At 43.5% G+C, this 16912-nt stretch overlaps 6 protein-coding genes across 6 annotated transcripts in view; 4 read left to right on the top strand and 2 right to left on the bottom strand.

The window, feature by feature from the left end:
• Positions 1–16912, bottom strand: part of LOC126556771 (uncharacterized) — a 364167-nt gene that overhangs the window by 77041 nt on the left and 270214 nt on the right. The gene's annotated exons all lie outside the window — the stretch shown is intronic.
• Positions 1–16912, bottom strand: part of LOC126557752 (lysyl oxidase homolog 2B-like) — a 249133-nt gene that overhangs the window by 67036 nt on the left and 165185 nt on the right. The window lies entirely within an intron of this gene.
• The window catches only part of LOC126558142 (uncharacterized), a 459948-nt gene that overhangs the window by 313556 nt on the left and 129480 nt on the right, over positions 1–16912 (top strand). The gene's annotated exons all lie outside the window — the stretch shown is intronic.
• The window catches only part of LOC126558359 (lachesin-like), a 346936-nt gene that overhangs the window by 240761 nt on the left and 89263 nt on the right, over positions 1–16912 (top strand). The window lies entirely within an intron of this gene.
• Positions 593–999, top strand: LOC126559475 (39S ribosomal protein L55, mitochondrial). Its single transcript, XM_050215640.1, has 2 exons — positions 593–787; positions 856–999. The coding sequence occupies exons 1-2, from the start codon at positions 593–595 to the stop codon at positions 997–999; spliced, it is 339 nt and encodes a 112-aa protein (XP_050071597.1).
• The window catches only part of LOC126556772 (uncharacterized), a 51459-nt gene continuing 42141 nt past the window's right edge, over positions 7595–16912 (top strand). The window contains exon 1 of the mRNA XM_050212258.1: positions 7595–7869. Within this exon, the coding sequence (XP_050068215.1) occupies positions 7693–7869 (177 nt within the window). The 5' untranslated portion in view covers positions 7595–7692. The remainder of the gene's footprint in view (positions 7870–16912) is intronic.

Below are 16912 nucleotides of genomic sequence, written 5' to 3'. Positions count from 1 at the left end.
GTTTTTTGAGAAAATTATTCATTGAGAGGTAAACAAAACATGTTGAAACCATGTGCCCTATGGGATTTCATGCCACAACCAAATCGAAAGGAAATGGAGTTTAACAAATTAGCGAACGATCACGGAGTGGACGCTGACGACCACCGGAGCTGTCGTTGGCGCCAGCACAAAGCAGAGACGAGAATCGAATCTCATCCAGACCGTCCACCGTAGTGGAAACCGGCTACCCAACAACGTGCCATCAGCTTGTGATCAAAATTACTTTTGTAGGTTATTAAATCAAGAAGGCGAAGAAGAAGCGCCTTTCTTTAATTATAATGTGAAAGATAACAACATAGCTTACCTTTTTTTGATCTAGTTTTATTGTATTCCAAAATTTGGACAAATTATTACCGACATCCAGCACAACTTTCAAATAGTCGAGCAGCAAGTCGATTTCGCTTTATTTTCGCCGCTTCTCCTACTAAAACTGTCAAAAGCGTCATGTGATTGTCAAAGGAGGAAAAAAACAACACAAGAAATTGTAAATATTGCGCGTGCTAAAGGACCGTAGTTATTCAATCTGTGCGAGTGAAACATTCTGCATTTAAAAATGCAGTTCACAAAATTACTTTGCGGCATAACAAATAACGCAAAGACAAGCATCGTACGATACCTATCGTGTAATACTGCAGCCATCGTGAAGGTGCACCGCAGTATCTACGCCCGCCGGTATCCGACCGTAATGGTACTGCCGAATGGTGCCACAATCAACCTCAGTTATCACGAGCCAAGAAGGATAATTAAGGTATTATGCACGCCAATGATTGTGTTCGTTTCAACAAGTATAATGTGATTTAATTATTTTACTTTTAGCTACCCCTTGATCTGAGCTTGCTGTCGGAAGCGGAACGAAAGGCGCGTATCGAAAAGCGCAAACCTAAGCAGAAGATCCGTATCGACGATGATGTGGAGGACACATTTAATGCTAACAAATACTTGAAGTATATGAAAAAGTAAAGTAAAAAGTAAAAGTAAACCAACAGGTCGTTGGTGGATATGATTTGCATTATATAGCTTATAAATAGGAAGCAACACTAAGTAGGATGAAAGTACAGTTGTCGCTAATAAATTCGTTCAACTGTCGGCAACCGACCTCATGAAATTACAGCCAAATATGTGTTACTCTATTTGCAGGGAGTAGAAGGGGCTATACATTACGCAAATAAAGTATTCATGTACATTGATGCAAAACATAAGTTGATAAAGAATATTTTCCACCAATGCGATGTTTACACAGTAGCCAACACACCAACATACGAAAGTTGCAATTTCAATTAGACAAAGCTGTTAAAAAACGCGAAATAAATGTAGTTATCGCATTAAGAAAAATATAAATAAATGTGTGATTGTAAACAAGAACTGTTCAAAAGCCCATTTATTGTGTTGTACCCCGCAACGGGCAAATTTTAAACAAAATTCTAAAAACAATTTCATCGCAAATGACATCAGAAGTAGCACCACCGCTTTGGCCAACGCTTCATCTACAGCGCAAAGCTATGCATCTGTGTGCGTGTGTGTGAGAGTCCACTTGCTTGCACAGCCGTACGTAGCATAGCCAAGCATAAAAATACCTTTAATTTTCTCTTCACTCTATCCCAGCTCTTGCTCTCTCGCTCTTTCCTACGCGTGCGGCCGCCATTGTGTACGGTTGTATATGCGACTCGGTCGTCGTGTTGTGCTCGCGAGGGGTTAGCGCTGGTGAAAAATAGCACGCACACATCATTCGTCAGCCAGCAGCAAAACAAATCGTGCGGTCCCCATGAAGTCTTTGCGTACAGTTTTCGGTCGCGCACAGTAAAATCGCATCACAGCAACCATCCTCCAAAGCGGTCAGTAAACGGTGTGTGGTGGCGAAAGTGGAGTTTTCCCTCCCCATTTTCGTTGGTGAAAATATTTATCCGGCGACGGTGATTAGTTGTTATTTTGGCCACAATTTAAGAGCGTTACAGACCATGCAAACGTTTGCTTATGTGTTGTGTACAGTGCTCTCTTTTTCTAGGAGTAAACAGCGTGTGTGCGTGCGTTGCGTATGGGGGGAAGCAGTGAGGGTGGCAATCCAGCATAACCAGCTCCCATCGTCGTGGATGTTAATGATTTTGGGTGCAACGGAATGTGTCTCAACAGCGTTTGGCTTGTGAGCAGAGCCCCCTTTTCACTGCTCCGTGTCGCTTGTGACCCATCTCCGAGTGTTGGTGATATGTGTGCAAACCCAGGGCCAGGTGAAAAACGTTGATACGAAAGAAAAACAGCTAGCTTTATCGTGTAGCGTAACCCCCCCGGTAAGAAATGGTGCAAAAGAGAGTTTGTGGAGAAACATACGATGAAACGCAGCTAGCTCGTCGTTGGCAAGCACCAAGAAAAAGGCATAACTTTTGGGTAGGTCCCGCGACACCATGGAAAAGCGCAACATGGAAAAGGTCAATCCGTGTTGGCGTGAATATGTGTTTGTGAATGGCCAGTACGCACTGGGCCAGTTGCAGTTCTCAACACGCACCGGAGGAATGCATTTTCGCCTGTGGTTTCCATACAGTTGCGTTTTTTTATATGAGCAGCGTTGTAAATGAAATGTGTGTTTGTGTGAGAGTGAACTGGAAAATGAAAACACGTAGAAAAGCGTTTTGAAGGTAAAAAACGGCTTACTAAAGTGGAGTTGGAGAACGAACAAGATCCTGGAGAGAAAGAGAGCAAAAGGTTGCGTGGTGGAAAAGTGTCGAGAAAACAAAAAAAAGCCAAACATGCGAGAAGAAAATGTCCGGGACTTTTCATTCTCGTGCAGCATCCATAGCAGCATCACGTGCGTAAAAAAGAAACAGAGCAAAGAAAACAGACGCCATTGTAGTTCTCCTCTCCAGTATTTTGTTGTGCATCGGGGAAAATGTCTCCAAGAATCGGGAAATACAGTTTTCCTATGATGCCATGTGATTGGTGTGTGTGTGCTAAGCTCACGAAAAAGAGAGCAAGAAAGAGTGAGAGAGAACGATAGCGCGAGAGAACGAGAGTTGCTGATCTAGAACGCCGCAAGAAGAAAAAAAAAGAAATGTCAGCAAATGTCAGATTGTTGTTGTTTACAGTTCCGCTGAAGCAGTGTAATGTTGCTAGTAGCTTTCCCATTCTTTTCGCCGGATGCTGGCATCGAAGCCCACGATCGTCATCCCGCGCACCAGCATCTCTAATTGCGGACCCCGAATGAATGACTTGTGCGCGATGGTGCATTCGACGCGATTGCTATTTTTAGACCATATTTCCTCGAAGCCAACGCGCTGGTCCCAGCCCTTTTGTGCCGGTGGAAATTCATCAAACCATTCTTAGCTGGAAGAAGGGACGCTGGTTGTGTTGTGTGTGTTGGCTTTGGTTGGAATTTGCTCCCCCGAAACCCTTTCTCAAGCCCTTCCGCCCGGACGGGTAGGTGGTAACATCCGGCGGTAAGCTTCCCGGAATGCAAGAAGACACAATATTTATGTGAGGGGATTTTAGCCGAGCAGCAAAACGGAAAGTTTGATGTTGTGTGTCTCCTCCCATATGCTGACACATTCCCAAAACCTGGCAGATGTCTGCATATGGGCCCCACCCTACTGACGCATCCGGCTTAATGTTGGTAGGTTTGATGCTTACCCAGCAGCTTTGGATGCTCTTGTGGTATGAGATTTACGTCAAATTCATCAGCCATAGGGTTTTCGGCATTCCACGGTGTATTTCGTTCTTCATTTCCCGTTTTCAAACCGATTTCCACCCTCACGAGACGCTCGCTGTTTTTACATTCTAGTGAATCGCGATTGACGCGCTAGAAATCTTGGACGATTTTGGCTTTTCCTGTTGGGCTTGCTGCCAAAACTTGAGATGATTATTTTATTCCGACGCCAAGCTACCGAGAACGGTTTGCCAAGTGTCAGGTTGTGGGTTCGGAAATGAATTCTTGCAAGTGCTCGATCTGCTGCTAGTAGCAGTTCTAGCAAAATAAACCTCTTGACTTGAAGAGATAGTTTTGAATGTTGGAAATCAAAACAACGAACCAAGACGATGTGTTGGAAAATGGGCAGATGTTTTACAATCTCAAACTTTGATCGTGATGAGATGAAAGGACTGATCTGTACAAATAATGTATGATTTGCATCAAATGTGCAATTTAAACAACAAGATTTCAAGAACAAGAATACTAAATGTTTGCATGAATTCAATGCCTAAAATTCTGCACTGAATATAAATTAATAATTCTTCAAACATAATACCACCTGGTTCCGAGTAGCCTTATGACAATGTACTGGCAGCATATTTCTTAAAGCGATCGCGATCAGGTGCCATACAATCTTGGATAGAGACTAATAAAGCACTCCAACAGAGATATGTCCAAAAATTGTTTTGGACGCTACAGACCCTATTAAAACGATATTTTTGTCAATCGCTTGCTTTACAGTTAAGATGTTGGCAATGTTTGTATGACAATGTTCATCTTGTCCAGAATATTTTTTATCATTTTAATAGATGATGATAATAGATATCCCAAGATCCTTCCGCAGCTGCATACGTGCATAGAAATTAAACTTTAATTACAGTTTCATGACAGTTTTGTCTGTAGTGACTGACTAACCAGCTACGGGTATAATCAAGTCCACGGTAGCCCAGACATTCCAAGATTTTAGGGTCAAAGAAGAAGAAGATAAAATACTTGAAACAAAAGAGGATAAACAGTCGTATATATCGCTCAACTCTCATAAATTACATTTAAAATTTGTATATTCTGGTTCAAATGTATTATTAATTAGCAGCCTAACATGTTTCCATCGATTTTTAAGGCCCAATTTTACTCAACAAAACATTAGCCTTTCAATTACTATCATTTGGAAGCCAATTGTTCTCAAGTGCCCTATCACCCATGAGCCTAACCATAAACAATTTCATCAAAAACTTGGCAACCAAAAAAACACTTGTTGATACAGTTGCTTTAACAGGTCACGCCAGTTTGTTATTGATCGGCGAGCCTTGTGCGACCTTGATCTTTGAGGTATTGGCGCCTTCAGTTTTAAACTATCGCTCTAAAATCACGCTATCAACAACCGATTGATTGTTGATTTACGATCAAAACAGGACAGTACGAAAGACAAAGAAAAAGAGAGAGAAAGAAATCGCCGCTGATAGGACGCGACCTTGATAGTAAAAAAAAAAAAAGAAACTAGTTCTAATCTGTTGACACATATCAAAATCAACGAAATCAGGCTCAGGCCTGAACAAATTGATCGCTTCCGGCCACGATCGGCACAATAGCTGGCATGTTGTGAGGATCGAAACCAACTTACAGTGCTGCCGGTTTGTTATCGAAGCACGAATGCTATGAAGTTTTCCCTTCCCAGATGTGAAAACTGTTGCAGCTGATGTAGCCGGCTTATCTTATCGGGACTGACGCCGCGGTTTTTTGTGTCTTGATTGCCCCCTGGAATGCTATTCCGTCACATTACACAGTGTCTGTTTTCTTAGCATGAGTGCCTCTCACGAGCACGATTGATAATGTAGCTTTGTGACTGTGACGCTGCCGTGTGTACCAAGACAAGCGGTAAAGGTTTCATTGTTTTTTTTTTACTACCATTTTGTGGGGAGAAGCTTGATAACGGAGTTGGTTACCCATCAAATGGTTAAAAACATATTTTTGGAGGCAGAAATAAAATTGTTATCGAGATGTTTTTTGAGAAAAAAAAAACTTTTCCGCGAAAGATAGCGTTCTGCGAAGAGGAATGTCAAATAAGCACAGAAATTGTGGAAAGTTATACAATTTGTATTTGTATTTTTAACCTTCGTTTGAATGGCATTACCTTTATAACGAGCTACCCCACGTGTAGGTTATACACTTTGTAAGCAAGTTTACATTTTGCTGGATAATTAAGCTGACATCTTTTGGGTTTGCTCGTCGTGTTTAAATTTTAATTAATTTATATTTAAAATTTTTAATTTTGATTTATTTTTTCAATTTTATTTTGAATTTATAAATTTACTTCTGTTTATTGTGTGTTTTCATAGCTTATACTTCTTATACCTACGGTAAAAAATGTGCGCTAACGATAATTTTTTATCGCAACAATACGGCGCAATCGTTCTTTAAAAATAGTGTTTTTTAAAGAACGATTGCGAGAGTAATAGTTAAGTAAATTTTCATCAAATGATATTTTGATGTAGTTAATAAACATACAATTTGGACCTTGAAAATAAATTCAAAAGAATCATAAAAATTACAAAACTTTTCCTATATGCTCCAACACCATCAGCGCTCCAGCTTTATCAGCTGTACGGCGGGGTACGCGCGCACAATCAAAAATACACACGCATCACACCCACGCATGCATGCATCCAACGCGCTATCTAAACTTATCGTACACACACCGACCGATAAGGCATCTCTCGTCAACTTCCACCGAATCCTCCCGATCACCCTTTCCCAGGCATCGATTTCCGTATTCGTGTGCGTGCGAAGAAGCATCAAATGGCGAACGCGCGCGCCCGCAAAACACACCGTTCCGAGTCTCGCGATCCCTGCTTAGCTAAACTCTTGTAGTGTAGGCTGCGTTTAGAGTAACACCTGGCCGGAGTATGTATAATCCCCGTCGAGCGCGTGCTACACGAAAGCGGAAACGTCAGCGTTGACTTCTAAAACTTTCGGAGCAAAAGCCTTTGGAGCCATTTCCGTGATCACCCGCTGTTTCCGGGCCGAAAATGCGTTTGCGAATGTTTTTGATTTGTGCACGTTAAAATAAATAATAATGTTTTCCATCACCACAGCTCAAAACAGCAGTAGCAGCAGGTGACCGCGCGACAGGTGGAAAAGGTAGAGTGGAAAAGTTGCAAAATATCCCCAAACTTACCATTGTGGCGGGGAAGGAAAATTGGGTCTCTCGCTCGGTAGTGTGAATTCTAGTGAACCGATCGTGAAAATGCAGGTCCCGTACGCAGTCCCCACCAGGAGACGATGAACCTGGTGTTGGCTGTGTGAGAGCGAGTGGGAGCTGTGGTAAAGAGAGAGGGAGAGGCCACCTTTCCACACCAAAAACCCAAGAAGCATAGCCTACTACCACTGCACGCTGTAAGATGATTGCATTCGATCGGTATTCGTAAACGGGCAATATTCGTCTGTTAGTCGGCCAACGTGTCAAAGGAGGGTGTCAAACGAAAACAACTTCCAGGGCTCGAAGGTCCAGGAGAATGCCAGGGTCTAGTTTAACAGCGTGTTGGAGAATGTGTGATGATAATTAATGCATTTTAGTGCCAGAAAAGTTGTGCCGCGTAGTTTCCGTAGTGCAAGATGTGTACAGTAAGAAAATAAAATGTTAAATAAATAAGATGAGTGCCGCTAAAAGATGCTGCAACTGGTGCCGTGTTTGGTGGTGTAGTAAGTGAAGTGCAACAAATAGAGAAAAAAAGAGTTCGAAGCCCCCCGTATTGTTTGTTGTGTCGGTGCAGCTCCCATCTTCCTTCGTACCACGCGCTATCGCAGGTGGCTAATTTCGTGTTTACGCACATTTTTACAACCCGGTTGGGCAGTGGGCCATCGCGTCATACGCTACGGGGCCTTCGAGCGATGTGCGTCTACAGTGTCGCTGTCGTCGAACGGCCTGACTCGAAGTGCAGCGAACACACGCACACGAGCCTGCGGGTGGTGAGCTGATAAAGATGAACGTTGGACAGCACACCGGTCCGGGGCCGCCATTGAGCCGCAATGGCTGCTCGGACCGTTCCGTCACCGGACCGTCCTGCCGGGCGCTCCGGACCGCCGTATCGGCCCTCTACTGTCTGGACGATTTTCACCGCGAGCACATAGGGTCCGGCTTCTTCTCGGAGGTGTTCAAGGTAAGGTTGCTGCAACATTTAGCTTTCAATTTATTTATTTCCTCCATCAAACTTCAACATATGAGTACAATCGTGCCGAAGCATACGCATTAAATGGATAAGAAAAAGAAAAGATCATTGCACGGTGAATTTCGACCGTTCCACACCACTTTTTCGTGTTCCTCTCCCCCCAACAGTTTGATGACTGGGTTATTGATTACGCGTGTAAAGGTCAAGAAATTCCGTCAGTTTTGATAAAATAACCCCCCCCCCCCACACACATACACACACACATGCGCTCATGGCCATCTGCAAAGCCACCACTTATCCGGCTATTTTATTTTTGGTTTTGTTTTTAAAGCGCATCTCTTTATCTTGCCTATGAGGTCTTAACAGTAATTAATACACGCATCATATGTGTGTGAACATCGGCGTCGCACCGAAACGTGTAAAGTGGCGGCAAAATCATAAGAAAAGTGACGTCTGTGATGTTGATTGATGTGAGATATGTGTGCGTTTCGTGTGTCCTTCAATACCCCCCCCCCCCCTCCCCTCCCCACTAACACCCACGCACACACACACACACGATCGTAACACACGATGATAGTAAGATAATAGAAATTTTCTCTTTTTCATTTGGAAAACAACGGGAATCACCTGCCCGCGATGGGCTCACCACGGTGAAGAAGCAGCTCCCTCTAATGTTTTCATTTTTCCGCACTGGATAAAAAGATGTTGTCGGTCTGGCCCCATTGGGAAGGGATACCAACCATTTCACTTTTCTCTTTCCCTTTGGTTTCCCTTGTTTCGTTCGGCTGCTGTGGGCGATTTCTGTGAATCTCACAGCCTGATTGCTGAACGAAAATTTAATTTTAAACATTCGATTGTCAAAAACTTGAGTGGACAGATCAAAACAATGCTTAATAAACTAGCTCCAGTGACTTAACTTAGACAACAGACGGAGCAACGTACTTTACGATAAATTATGACCGATAAAGAATTCTAGGATCATGATGACAAAGGCCATCGAAAGTGTTCTTAAACCATCGCAGTAAATCTTCGTACATTCACAGTCATTTCAGAAAGTATCTTTATCGACTATTTTCTTAATATTATACATTCACCTACTTATACGGCGCTACAAATGCTTCGCAATTTTGGCCGGCCATTCTGGTGGATACACTCATAGTTAGTCTCTGGGAGGATCTCTTTCAGATTTGGGAGAAGTTTCGCCTTCATACCCGCACTTCAGTAGTGCTTCCCGTTTACGTCGGAAAAATAGGAGAAATTGTTGCTAACTTGATCCGCAGTTAAATATTTCTCCTGGTTTGTACAGAAAAAAAAAGTTCACCTTGTTCGACCTTAGCGATGCTGGGGTCAACCTGTCATCTCTGAGATTTGGAACAAGTTTCACCTTTTCCTTCCAGGGATGTCGGTGCCGCACTCCAGTAGCGCTTCCCCGCTCCGTCGAAAGAATTAGGAGAAATCGTCGCAGGTTGATCTCTGGTCCGTGGTTAAATACTTCACCTGGCTAATCTAGAAAAAAGGTCCATTCTCCGACCTTAGCGAAACTGGTGACGTCTGTCGTCCTGGCGCGTTGTCAGTAGATACGCGGATCCACGGGTAGGACTAGTCCTAGTCCTGGTCGACCCAGGAAAAAGCCTTTTGGTCTGGCCAAGTAGATCTGACGACGAAGCAAGAAACTGCGCGATAGTTCGTGATCGGTCGTTCCTTCCCGTGGTTGACCTAAAAGGGCTTTACAGGTTGGGTTGTCCGGGGCCATTCTAACGGCAAGATCAGGACATCGGAGCTGCGGCGAGATGAGATGGCGAGGGAGAGAGTCCTTCTTAAGGAAAGAGTCCTAGTCCTTCCAAACACATGAAGATCCTTCTGATCAGCTGGCTCTCGAACGCGGATACGAAGAGTTCGTCCATCGTAGTATCGTATTGGTAACCAATGGTCTTTTTCGCTCCAGGATCGTATTTTGAACCCAAATCTGGAATGACTACAAAGAATGCAGCTATGGCCAGATCAAGACCTGCCTTTGTGATTCTTCTACAAGATCTCTTTGCCGTTTTGGTTTTACACACAAAAAACAAGTAATCGTATAGCTATGTTACGCACTGAGAATCACATTTATAGTCCTTTCCCTGGTCCCACCAAAATATATGCTTAATCTTTGAAAACGCTCGGTGACAATTCGGTGACTACCACATGGTTTAAGCCTTCAACGTTTGATACGCTTAACTTACTTACACGTATCTCTTTCACTATCGCTGCTGGGTGGTAAATGATTATTTTTTAAACGCATTAGTTTTCCGCCGTTGAAACTTTTCCTTTCCAGCGGCGACCGCAGCAGCAGGTGATTTCCCTGCGTGAATTAACATATGCCCGATTTTCCCGATTACGGTAGTAATCGAAAATGGACCGAAATTGAGCACCGAAATAGGCAAATCGAAGCCGCCGGTCCATTTCCAAAGCGCCTGCTGCGAGTGCCCACATGGCGAAAGTGGAGCCTGCGCCCGCTTTTCTCAGCGCAGCTTAGGTCGGTTGGTTTGTATTGCGAAAATCGATCTACTTTTCACGCGGCGTTAGCTTGCCTTCTTTCGAAGCCGACGGTGGCCACCAGGGGGGTGGTCATGCTCAGTGCGCCGGGTTTAGTGCGTTTAATTTTTGGACCACGGTACTCAGATGTGTTGGGTAACGGTTGGGGCTTTGGCGGGGTTGGCGAGAAGGACACGAACAACAAAAAGCCTAATCGCGTCACAGACGATTCGGTTCGGGTGCGAGATGTGGATTGTTTCTAACGATTTCGTTTGTCAACGGGTTTGATTCGTTTCTTTTAATGTACGCTTTTTTTCCCTCTCTAATTATGGAAGCGGTAGTTAAATTTAGCGAAAGTCGTTTCCAATTCAATTATTAACCCTACGCCGAAAAAAAAAACACCCCAAAACATCGCCTCACAGCTGGGGAGAACTGTGTTTTGCTCTGAATTTTCTGAAACCGAGCAATAATTTTGGATACCTAATTGAAATATTAAACGTATCTGTGTGTTTTTTTTTTTTTTTGGTGGGGTGGGAACAAGTGGGGGAGGGGTGCAGTGGACACCCCATCGTTACCGGGCACTGATCAGTAATTTGCCGCGGCTTCGATTTCCAATCGCTTTGCGACTGAACAGATCGATCTTGGACCAACCGAAAAGGGTTTTGGGTTCTTCAGTTGGCCGCTTTCACGCTTTGCGCGTTATTTTAGCGGGTCAGTGTTGATTGGATTTTCCGAGGTTTTTTTTCTCTGTATGTTGTTGTTGCTAACCAATAACACTTGTGCTTGATTCGGAAACATCTCCGAATCAGGGAGGGGTAAGGAGGGAGGATGTTTTATCGTCCGGATGTCTTGTTAAAGGCAGCTTACTTGCCTGCTAGGGTGGTATTTTTTTAATAACCAAAAAAAAAAGTGATACACTGCGCTGTATTTCATACACGGGCAAAATAGTAATAAGTGGCGTCCCTAGGAAATTATTTTCTGTCGGCTCATCATTTAAATGCTGTAGAAAGTCGGCTGAACACTTTCCCAAAATGTATGTATGAATTCGTTTTTTATCTTTTTCTTGCTTCCTCAACAAGCCGCATCTCATTTGTTTGGTGTACTATCAACGTTGGAGAAGAAATACATTTTTCATTTCATAGGGCTTTCTTTGCTCTTGATACAATGGTGCATCATTAGGCGGGTTGGAAAACGATTCGTTTACAATAAAGCAGACAACATTAAGTGAGGCAGTAAATGGAAGCGTTTTTCATTTATTTTATTTTTTTGTTGGTTAAAATTATACCCTTAAATGCTGTGAACAAGAAGATAAAAACATACAAATTATTACATATCTCGCAAATGCCGTGCAGTTTATGCATTAAGAATTCAGATTTAGAAGAAAAACTGATTGTAAAGATTTATTGTGATACTATGTCCTAGCGATCATCCCAACTATTTATCGTCTTTTCTCTCATGTCTGAAAAAATATTACCGAATTAATAATTGATTTGTACATCATTTGTATATCAGAAAATAATTGGGAAATATGAGGTCTTTATCACCTGTTACCGACTTTATCGTTGTGAGACTTATATTATTTAGCCAGCCGGTTATTCTACAGCGTGAGAAAACCTGTCACCTCCAAAAATCTGTCGCGACGGTTGAAGCTGCGAATGTACCGTACCTTTATTGTCCCAGTACTCACATACGCCTCTGAGACATGGACCCTGTCCAAAACAGACGAAGTCCTCTAAGCCGTGTTCGAGAGGAAGATGTTCAGAAGGATTGTTGGCACGTTATGTGTGGAAGGACAATGGAGGAGCTGCTACAACGAACAGCTGTACGAACTTTATGACGACCGTCGTCGTTGTGCAGCGAAATAGGTTCGCCAGGCTCCGATGGGCTGGCCATGTTATACGCATGGCACCGGACGACCCAGTTCAGAAAGTTCTTTTGAGCCGTCCGCACAGACAGAGGAGGCGCGTTAGGCCCAGATTGAGGTGGTAAGATGGCGTGAAATCATTCGCCATCATGGCCGGGATAGCGGATTGACGGACGACGTGAGCGGTTCCACCTTCTGCTGTGGCAGGCCAAGACCGCAAAGCGGTTGTTAGCGCCTGATAAGTTAGTAAGTAAGTAAGTAAGACTTATATTCAGGAACCAGATTTTTTTTGTCTGAGTGAAGAAAACGATCCTGGATAAGATGAACATTGTTGTACAAAATTCATGTGTGAAAATCAATCGAACAATGAATGACTGACGGCTCTTGATAAAAAATAGCTCTTTCTGACGGTGAGTGCATCGACGATGAAAGAAACTGAGCACAGCACAGAACCTCATCCGAGAATCTCTGATCGTCTTTGACAGACCGGGATTCGAATCCTCCCAGATTGAGAATCATCCTCTTGAGGTTATAGAAGAAGGATAATAACAAGTCCATCAGAAACAGCTGAAAATAATGGAGTATCGTGATCAAACAGTCTGGAAGTTACCGTAAGTCCTCTGCAAGGTTCGAAGAGAACTACTGCATTACAAAAACTCGAAATTAATTAGAGAAAAAAACTCTTGTCTATGAATTATGGTTGAGTAGTTTCCTTGCAATATTTATTTTCGCAAAAACGCTGCGCAAACTCGTCCATAATTGGTACACTCACCCTACTTATCTCACAAACGAGGTGTATAAAACAATTCAATCACATGACTGGTCCCATCCGCTCATCCTAGATGGGCTACCCTTATCAGCTATCATCACCGCAGGACTCGCAGTGTGGAGTGTTTGTTTCGTTTCGATTGGACATTCTTCCCTGTCATGAGCAACAATGATTAATGTGTGACAATGATTTCTGCTGCTCGGCAAAACCAACATGAGATCGCTTATCAACAGATTGCCCTTTCTCTGTGGTGTATGAATGTGTGTTTTTTTTTTTCACAGACACAAATTAACACCGCTCGACAACAGTTTGATGCTACACCCCTTGCGTTGTTGATGTGATGCCAGTTGTTTTGGTTTTGAAAAGAATGTTGCCGAATCGTTTATCGTGTGTTGCACACACCGGTGGTAATGGTACGGGGGTGGGAAAAAAGTGAAAGTAATGGCAAATTGTGCTCTTTCGGCTTCTCCCAATCGAACGCACATTCATTTTCTTGTCTATCACTCCATTCCGCCCGCGTAAACATAGCCACCTGTTGCCCCGGCGTCTGATTATCATCCGAAATATTGGCCCGTATGCAGATCGGTCAAATTCCCGCCGTGTGCGGCCATATGCGTGCAATTTTGGCATGCCGCTTACGCAAAACAACACATTCGCGCGAAAAACCCTTTCCCTGCGCATCGCGGCGTGTGGTTTGGCGCGTGCACCGCGGAAAAATGTGAGAAAAGTTGATTGTGCTCCTTTCACCGGGGTGAGTTCGCGGGTTTGGCTTTAGGGAATATAATTAAGCACAATAATTTAATTCAGCTGCGTCTCGCATACCCACACACCTGCACTTCGGCGTCGTGTCTCGTGCGTGTTTCGAGGCAACATCGGCAGCGACCAAATCGGTTTATTAGTGGGTAATCGATAAAGAAGACAGCACAAATAGGCACGGAAAGAAGACGGTGGCCCATTGTTTATGTAAGATTTGATTCGTATCGAATTGAGAAACGATTGCTGTAACTATGATCAACCAATCACCCATAATGATCGTGCAATCGTGAACGTATCGTGTATTCATTGCATTCTTAATCCATTTTTGATTACTGTCTCTAGTTAAAAAGACAGAGAACAATACATTAATATAAAAAAAACCCTCTACCCCCTTATTGACGAGATTTGAAATATTCGAAACTTTCATTTAAATTAAATGCTTTGCTGCTTTTGTTTTTTTTCCGCTGCAAGTTAATTAGTATTAAAAGGAAAATGCAAAACAAAAACAAAATAGTATGTGAAACATGCGAGTAATGTTAATACGGGACGGTTTCACGTTCCCCGGAATCAATTTTAGTTTTACTTTCTTAATTTTACCCAACTGTTGCGTTTTACCCTCGAGGTGCTAAACATCCCGACGCACGGTTTAAAAATCGAAAAACTTTCGCCGCAATAATTCTCCTGCCGCAAGAGCGACGATTTTAACGATATCGGATCATTACAGAAATAGTTTTTCCACCGAGCTGTGTGTGTGTGTGGTGATCATTTTTCATTCGCTTTCTCGAAAAACCCGTGCATATGAGGCCTGTTTCGGCGATCGATGCAAAACAATGCGTTATTATGCTCGAAACATCATTACGAGAGGCAAAAGTGGTTGGTTGGTGTGTGTGTGTGGCGGGCCGGCCAGTTTTGCCCGATGGCATCATCCCGTGCAAACCCGTGTTAGAGCAGGAAGCTGCATTGAAAAAGGTGAAACTTTTGACGATTTATTTACCTGCTGGAACCTGCAGTGTGGGGACCATTTTATGGTTCGTTTTGGCTTCGGCATTGACGAAAACGCCAATGCAATTATGCTGCGGGAAAATGGCACCTCGGAAATTTCTCTCCGGAGTAGTGTACGGTGCGTGCATAAAATTAAATTAATGAACAAAATTGATTTCTCGCGACTGGTCTGGTGGATTGTGTAGTGTCCGAGGTGGAGTGGAAAATCGGTTTGGTTCGGTGACGAAAACCATTCCACCAGGAATCACCACCAGGTTCAATAACCTTTGGACAGTGTCAGTTTAGAGGGCAGACCAGTCAGAGAGACTGTTTGTCGGCCAGTTTTTCGGTGGACAAATAAAGTACAGATGGCGTCTAATCTCACCAAATTGGAAGGATGAGGTTTGCTGCAGTCACTATTCCACTTGTTGCTGTTGCTTTGCGTAATGTGTGACGAGATAACTTAATCGCTAGACGATTGAGTCGATGTTGGTGTCTGTGTGTACGTGGTTGATAACATGTTGGCGCACTGTAGACACGATAAGTGGTTATAAAGTCATTAGGATGTAATGGACTCTTTCGCTTGCTTGATGGGAGTGATAACTACTGGATCCTTTTTATTGTGCATGTGGTTTGATGGTGTGCGATAGATAATTTTTTCTAATGATAAAAGTATGCAAGGAATCGCGATCCATCAGAGGTGCCGGTCTTCACACGGCAGGACTGGGTATTGATTCTCGTACAGGCAATTCCTCCGTATGCAGGAAGAACTCTTTCGCATTAACTGTCCAGTCTGATCTAAGTAAAAATCAGTAATCAGTCAGTAATGGCAGCAAGCCTCTTAAGCTTGTAGAGCCAAAGAAGGAGAAGAAGAATGAGATAGAAAAATGAAAGGAGAAGAAGAATGAGATAAAAAATAAAAAAAGAAAATTGAGATAAAAATATCGCAAATGTCTTAACAACTTCAATACATAATAGTCTTTGTGATGGAATTTTTCTTATAATTTTTTCTGTAATAGCTTAAACTCTAGTCCTTGATCTTCGATTTATTCTATAATATTTTACATATTTTTTGATTAATCGAACGGAAGTATCCTTTGGTTGATATTCCATGGCGTCTGTTGCACGGTGGATAAAAAGTGCATGAAAGCAAAAAGAAAATTCAACACCATCCAGCAATGCTGTGCAGGATGGATTTCATCTCGAGCAACCCACTGTCCAAGCGAGAGCAAGATATTGATCACGACGTCCTTCAGTGGCCCCGGCCGACCTCAATCATTCACTCGCGGGAAATGCAATGCGCGCACAATCTTAATTGAAGTGCATCGCACAGCAGCAAGGTTTGATAAATGCACTGCCAGCTACATATAATCAGTGACGGCATCTGTGACCGCGGCACGGAGAGCGAAAGCAATGGTTATACCCCTCATTTTATTGCCCTGTTACAGTACATCAGTTCGCTCAGTTTATAGCGATGTTGGCGACATTTTCGGACGGCAACGGACGGATCGAACCTCACCAGCCGGCAGTTCGCGGCATCGCGATTAGGTATGCTGGCGGAGCGCGCGTTAACACGTTCGCGTACGCTCGCTGGAGGGTTAATTTATGCAACATAGCCGCCCGATGGCTTGCTTTACAGCAAAAGCAATCTTTGTACTCACACGCCCAGTTAGTGGTTTGTTTACTTCCACTTCCGTCGAAAGGCGGGTAGTGTTTACGGAATCTTTGATTTGAAATTGCTCCCCAGCGCAACCAGTAGAACCTTATTTACCTGGCCCTGCTATAAGCCCTACCTTTGTTAGAATACTATTTGAATAGTGAGATAGAGCTGCAGGTAGTAGGCACCGAGTCTGGTCATGAACTTGATCGGTGTTGAGCGCAGCAGATTTGTACCACAGGGTCATCGTGCTCAACTGACATCAAAGTCTGGGGCCGTTTGATTGCGACGCTGACTGCGTTGGGCTTGGCGGAGGCCTTGGAGGAAGTCCGATGGTCGTGCGTCACGTTCGTTATCGTGTGCGATCGCGCAAGTCGCAAAGTCGTGATCGGAAGTTTAGCGACGTTTGATGCTCTAAATGTGTAAGATTATCCAGCACATGCTTGAGAAAGGCACTGCTAGAACTGCTGGCAGTGCCTCTCGTACGAGACGA

Source organism: Anopheles maculipalpis, chromosome 2RL (genome assembly GCF_943734695.1).
Source record: "Anopheles maculipalpis chromosome 2RL, idAnoMacuDA_375_x, whole genome shotgun sequence".
Classification (NCBI taxonomy): Eukaryota; Metazoa; Arthropoda; class Insecta; order Diptera; family Culicidae; genus Anopheles; species Anopheles maculipalpis.
This window is presented reverse-complemented; position numbering and strand designations above follow the sequence as displayed.

Coding starts and splice junctions, on each gene's coding strand:
- LOC126559475 (XM_050215640.1), top strand. CDS start 593: ATGCAGTTCACAAAATTACTTTGCGGCATAACAAATAACGCAAAGACA. Junction 788..855: donor AGCCAAGAAGGATAATTAAG/GTATTATGCACG, acceptor TTTTACTTTTAG/CTACCCCTTGATCTGAGCTT.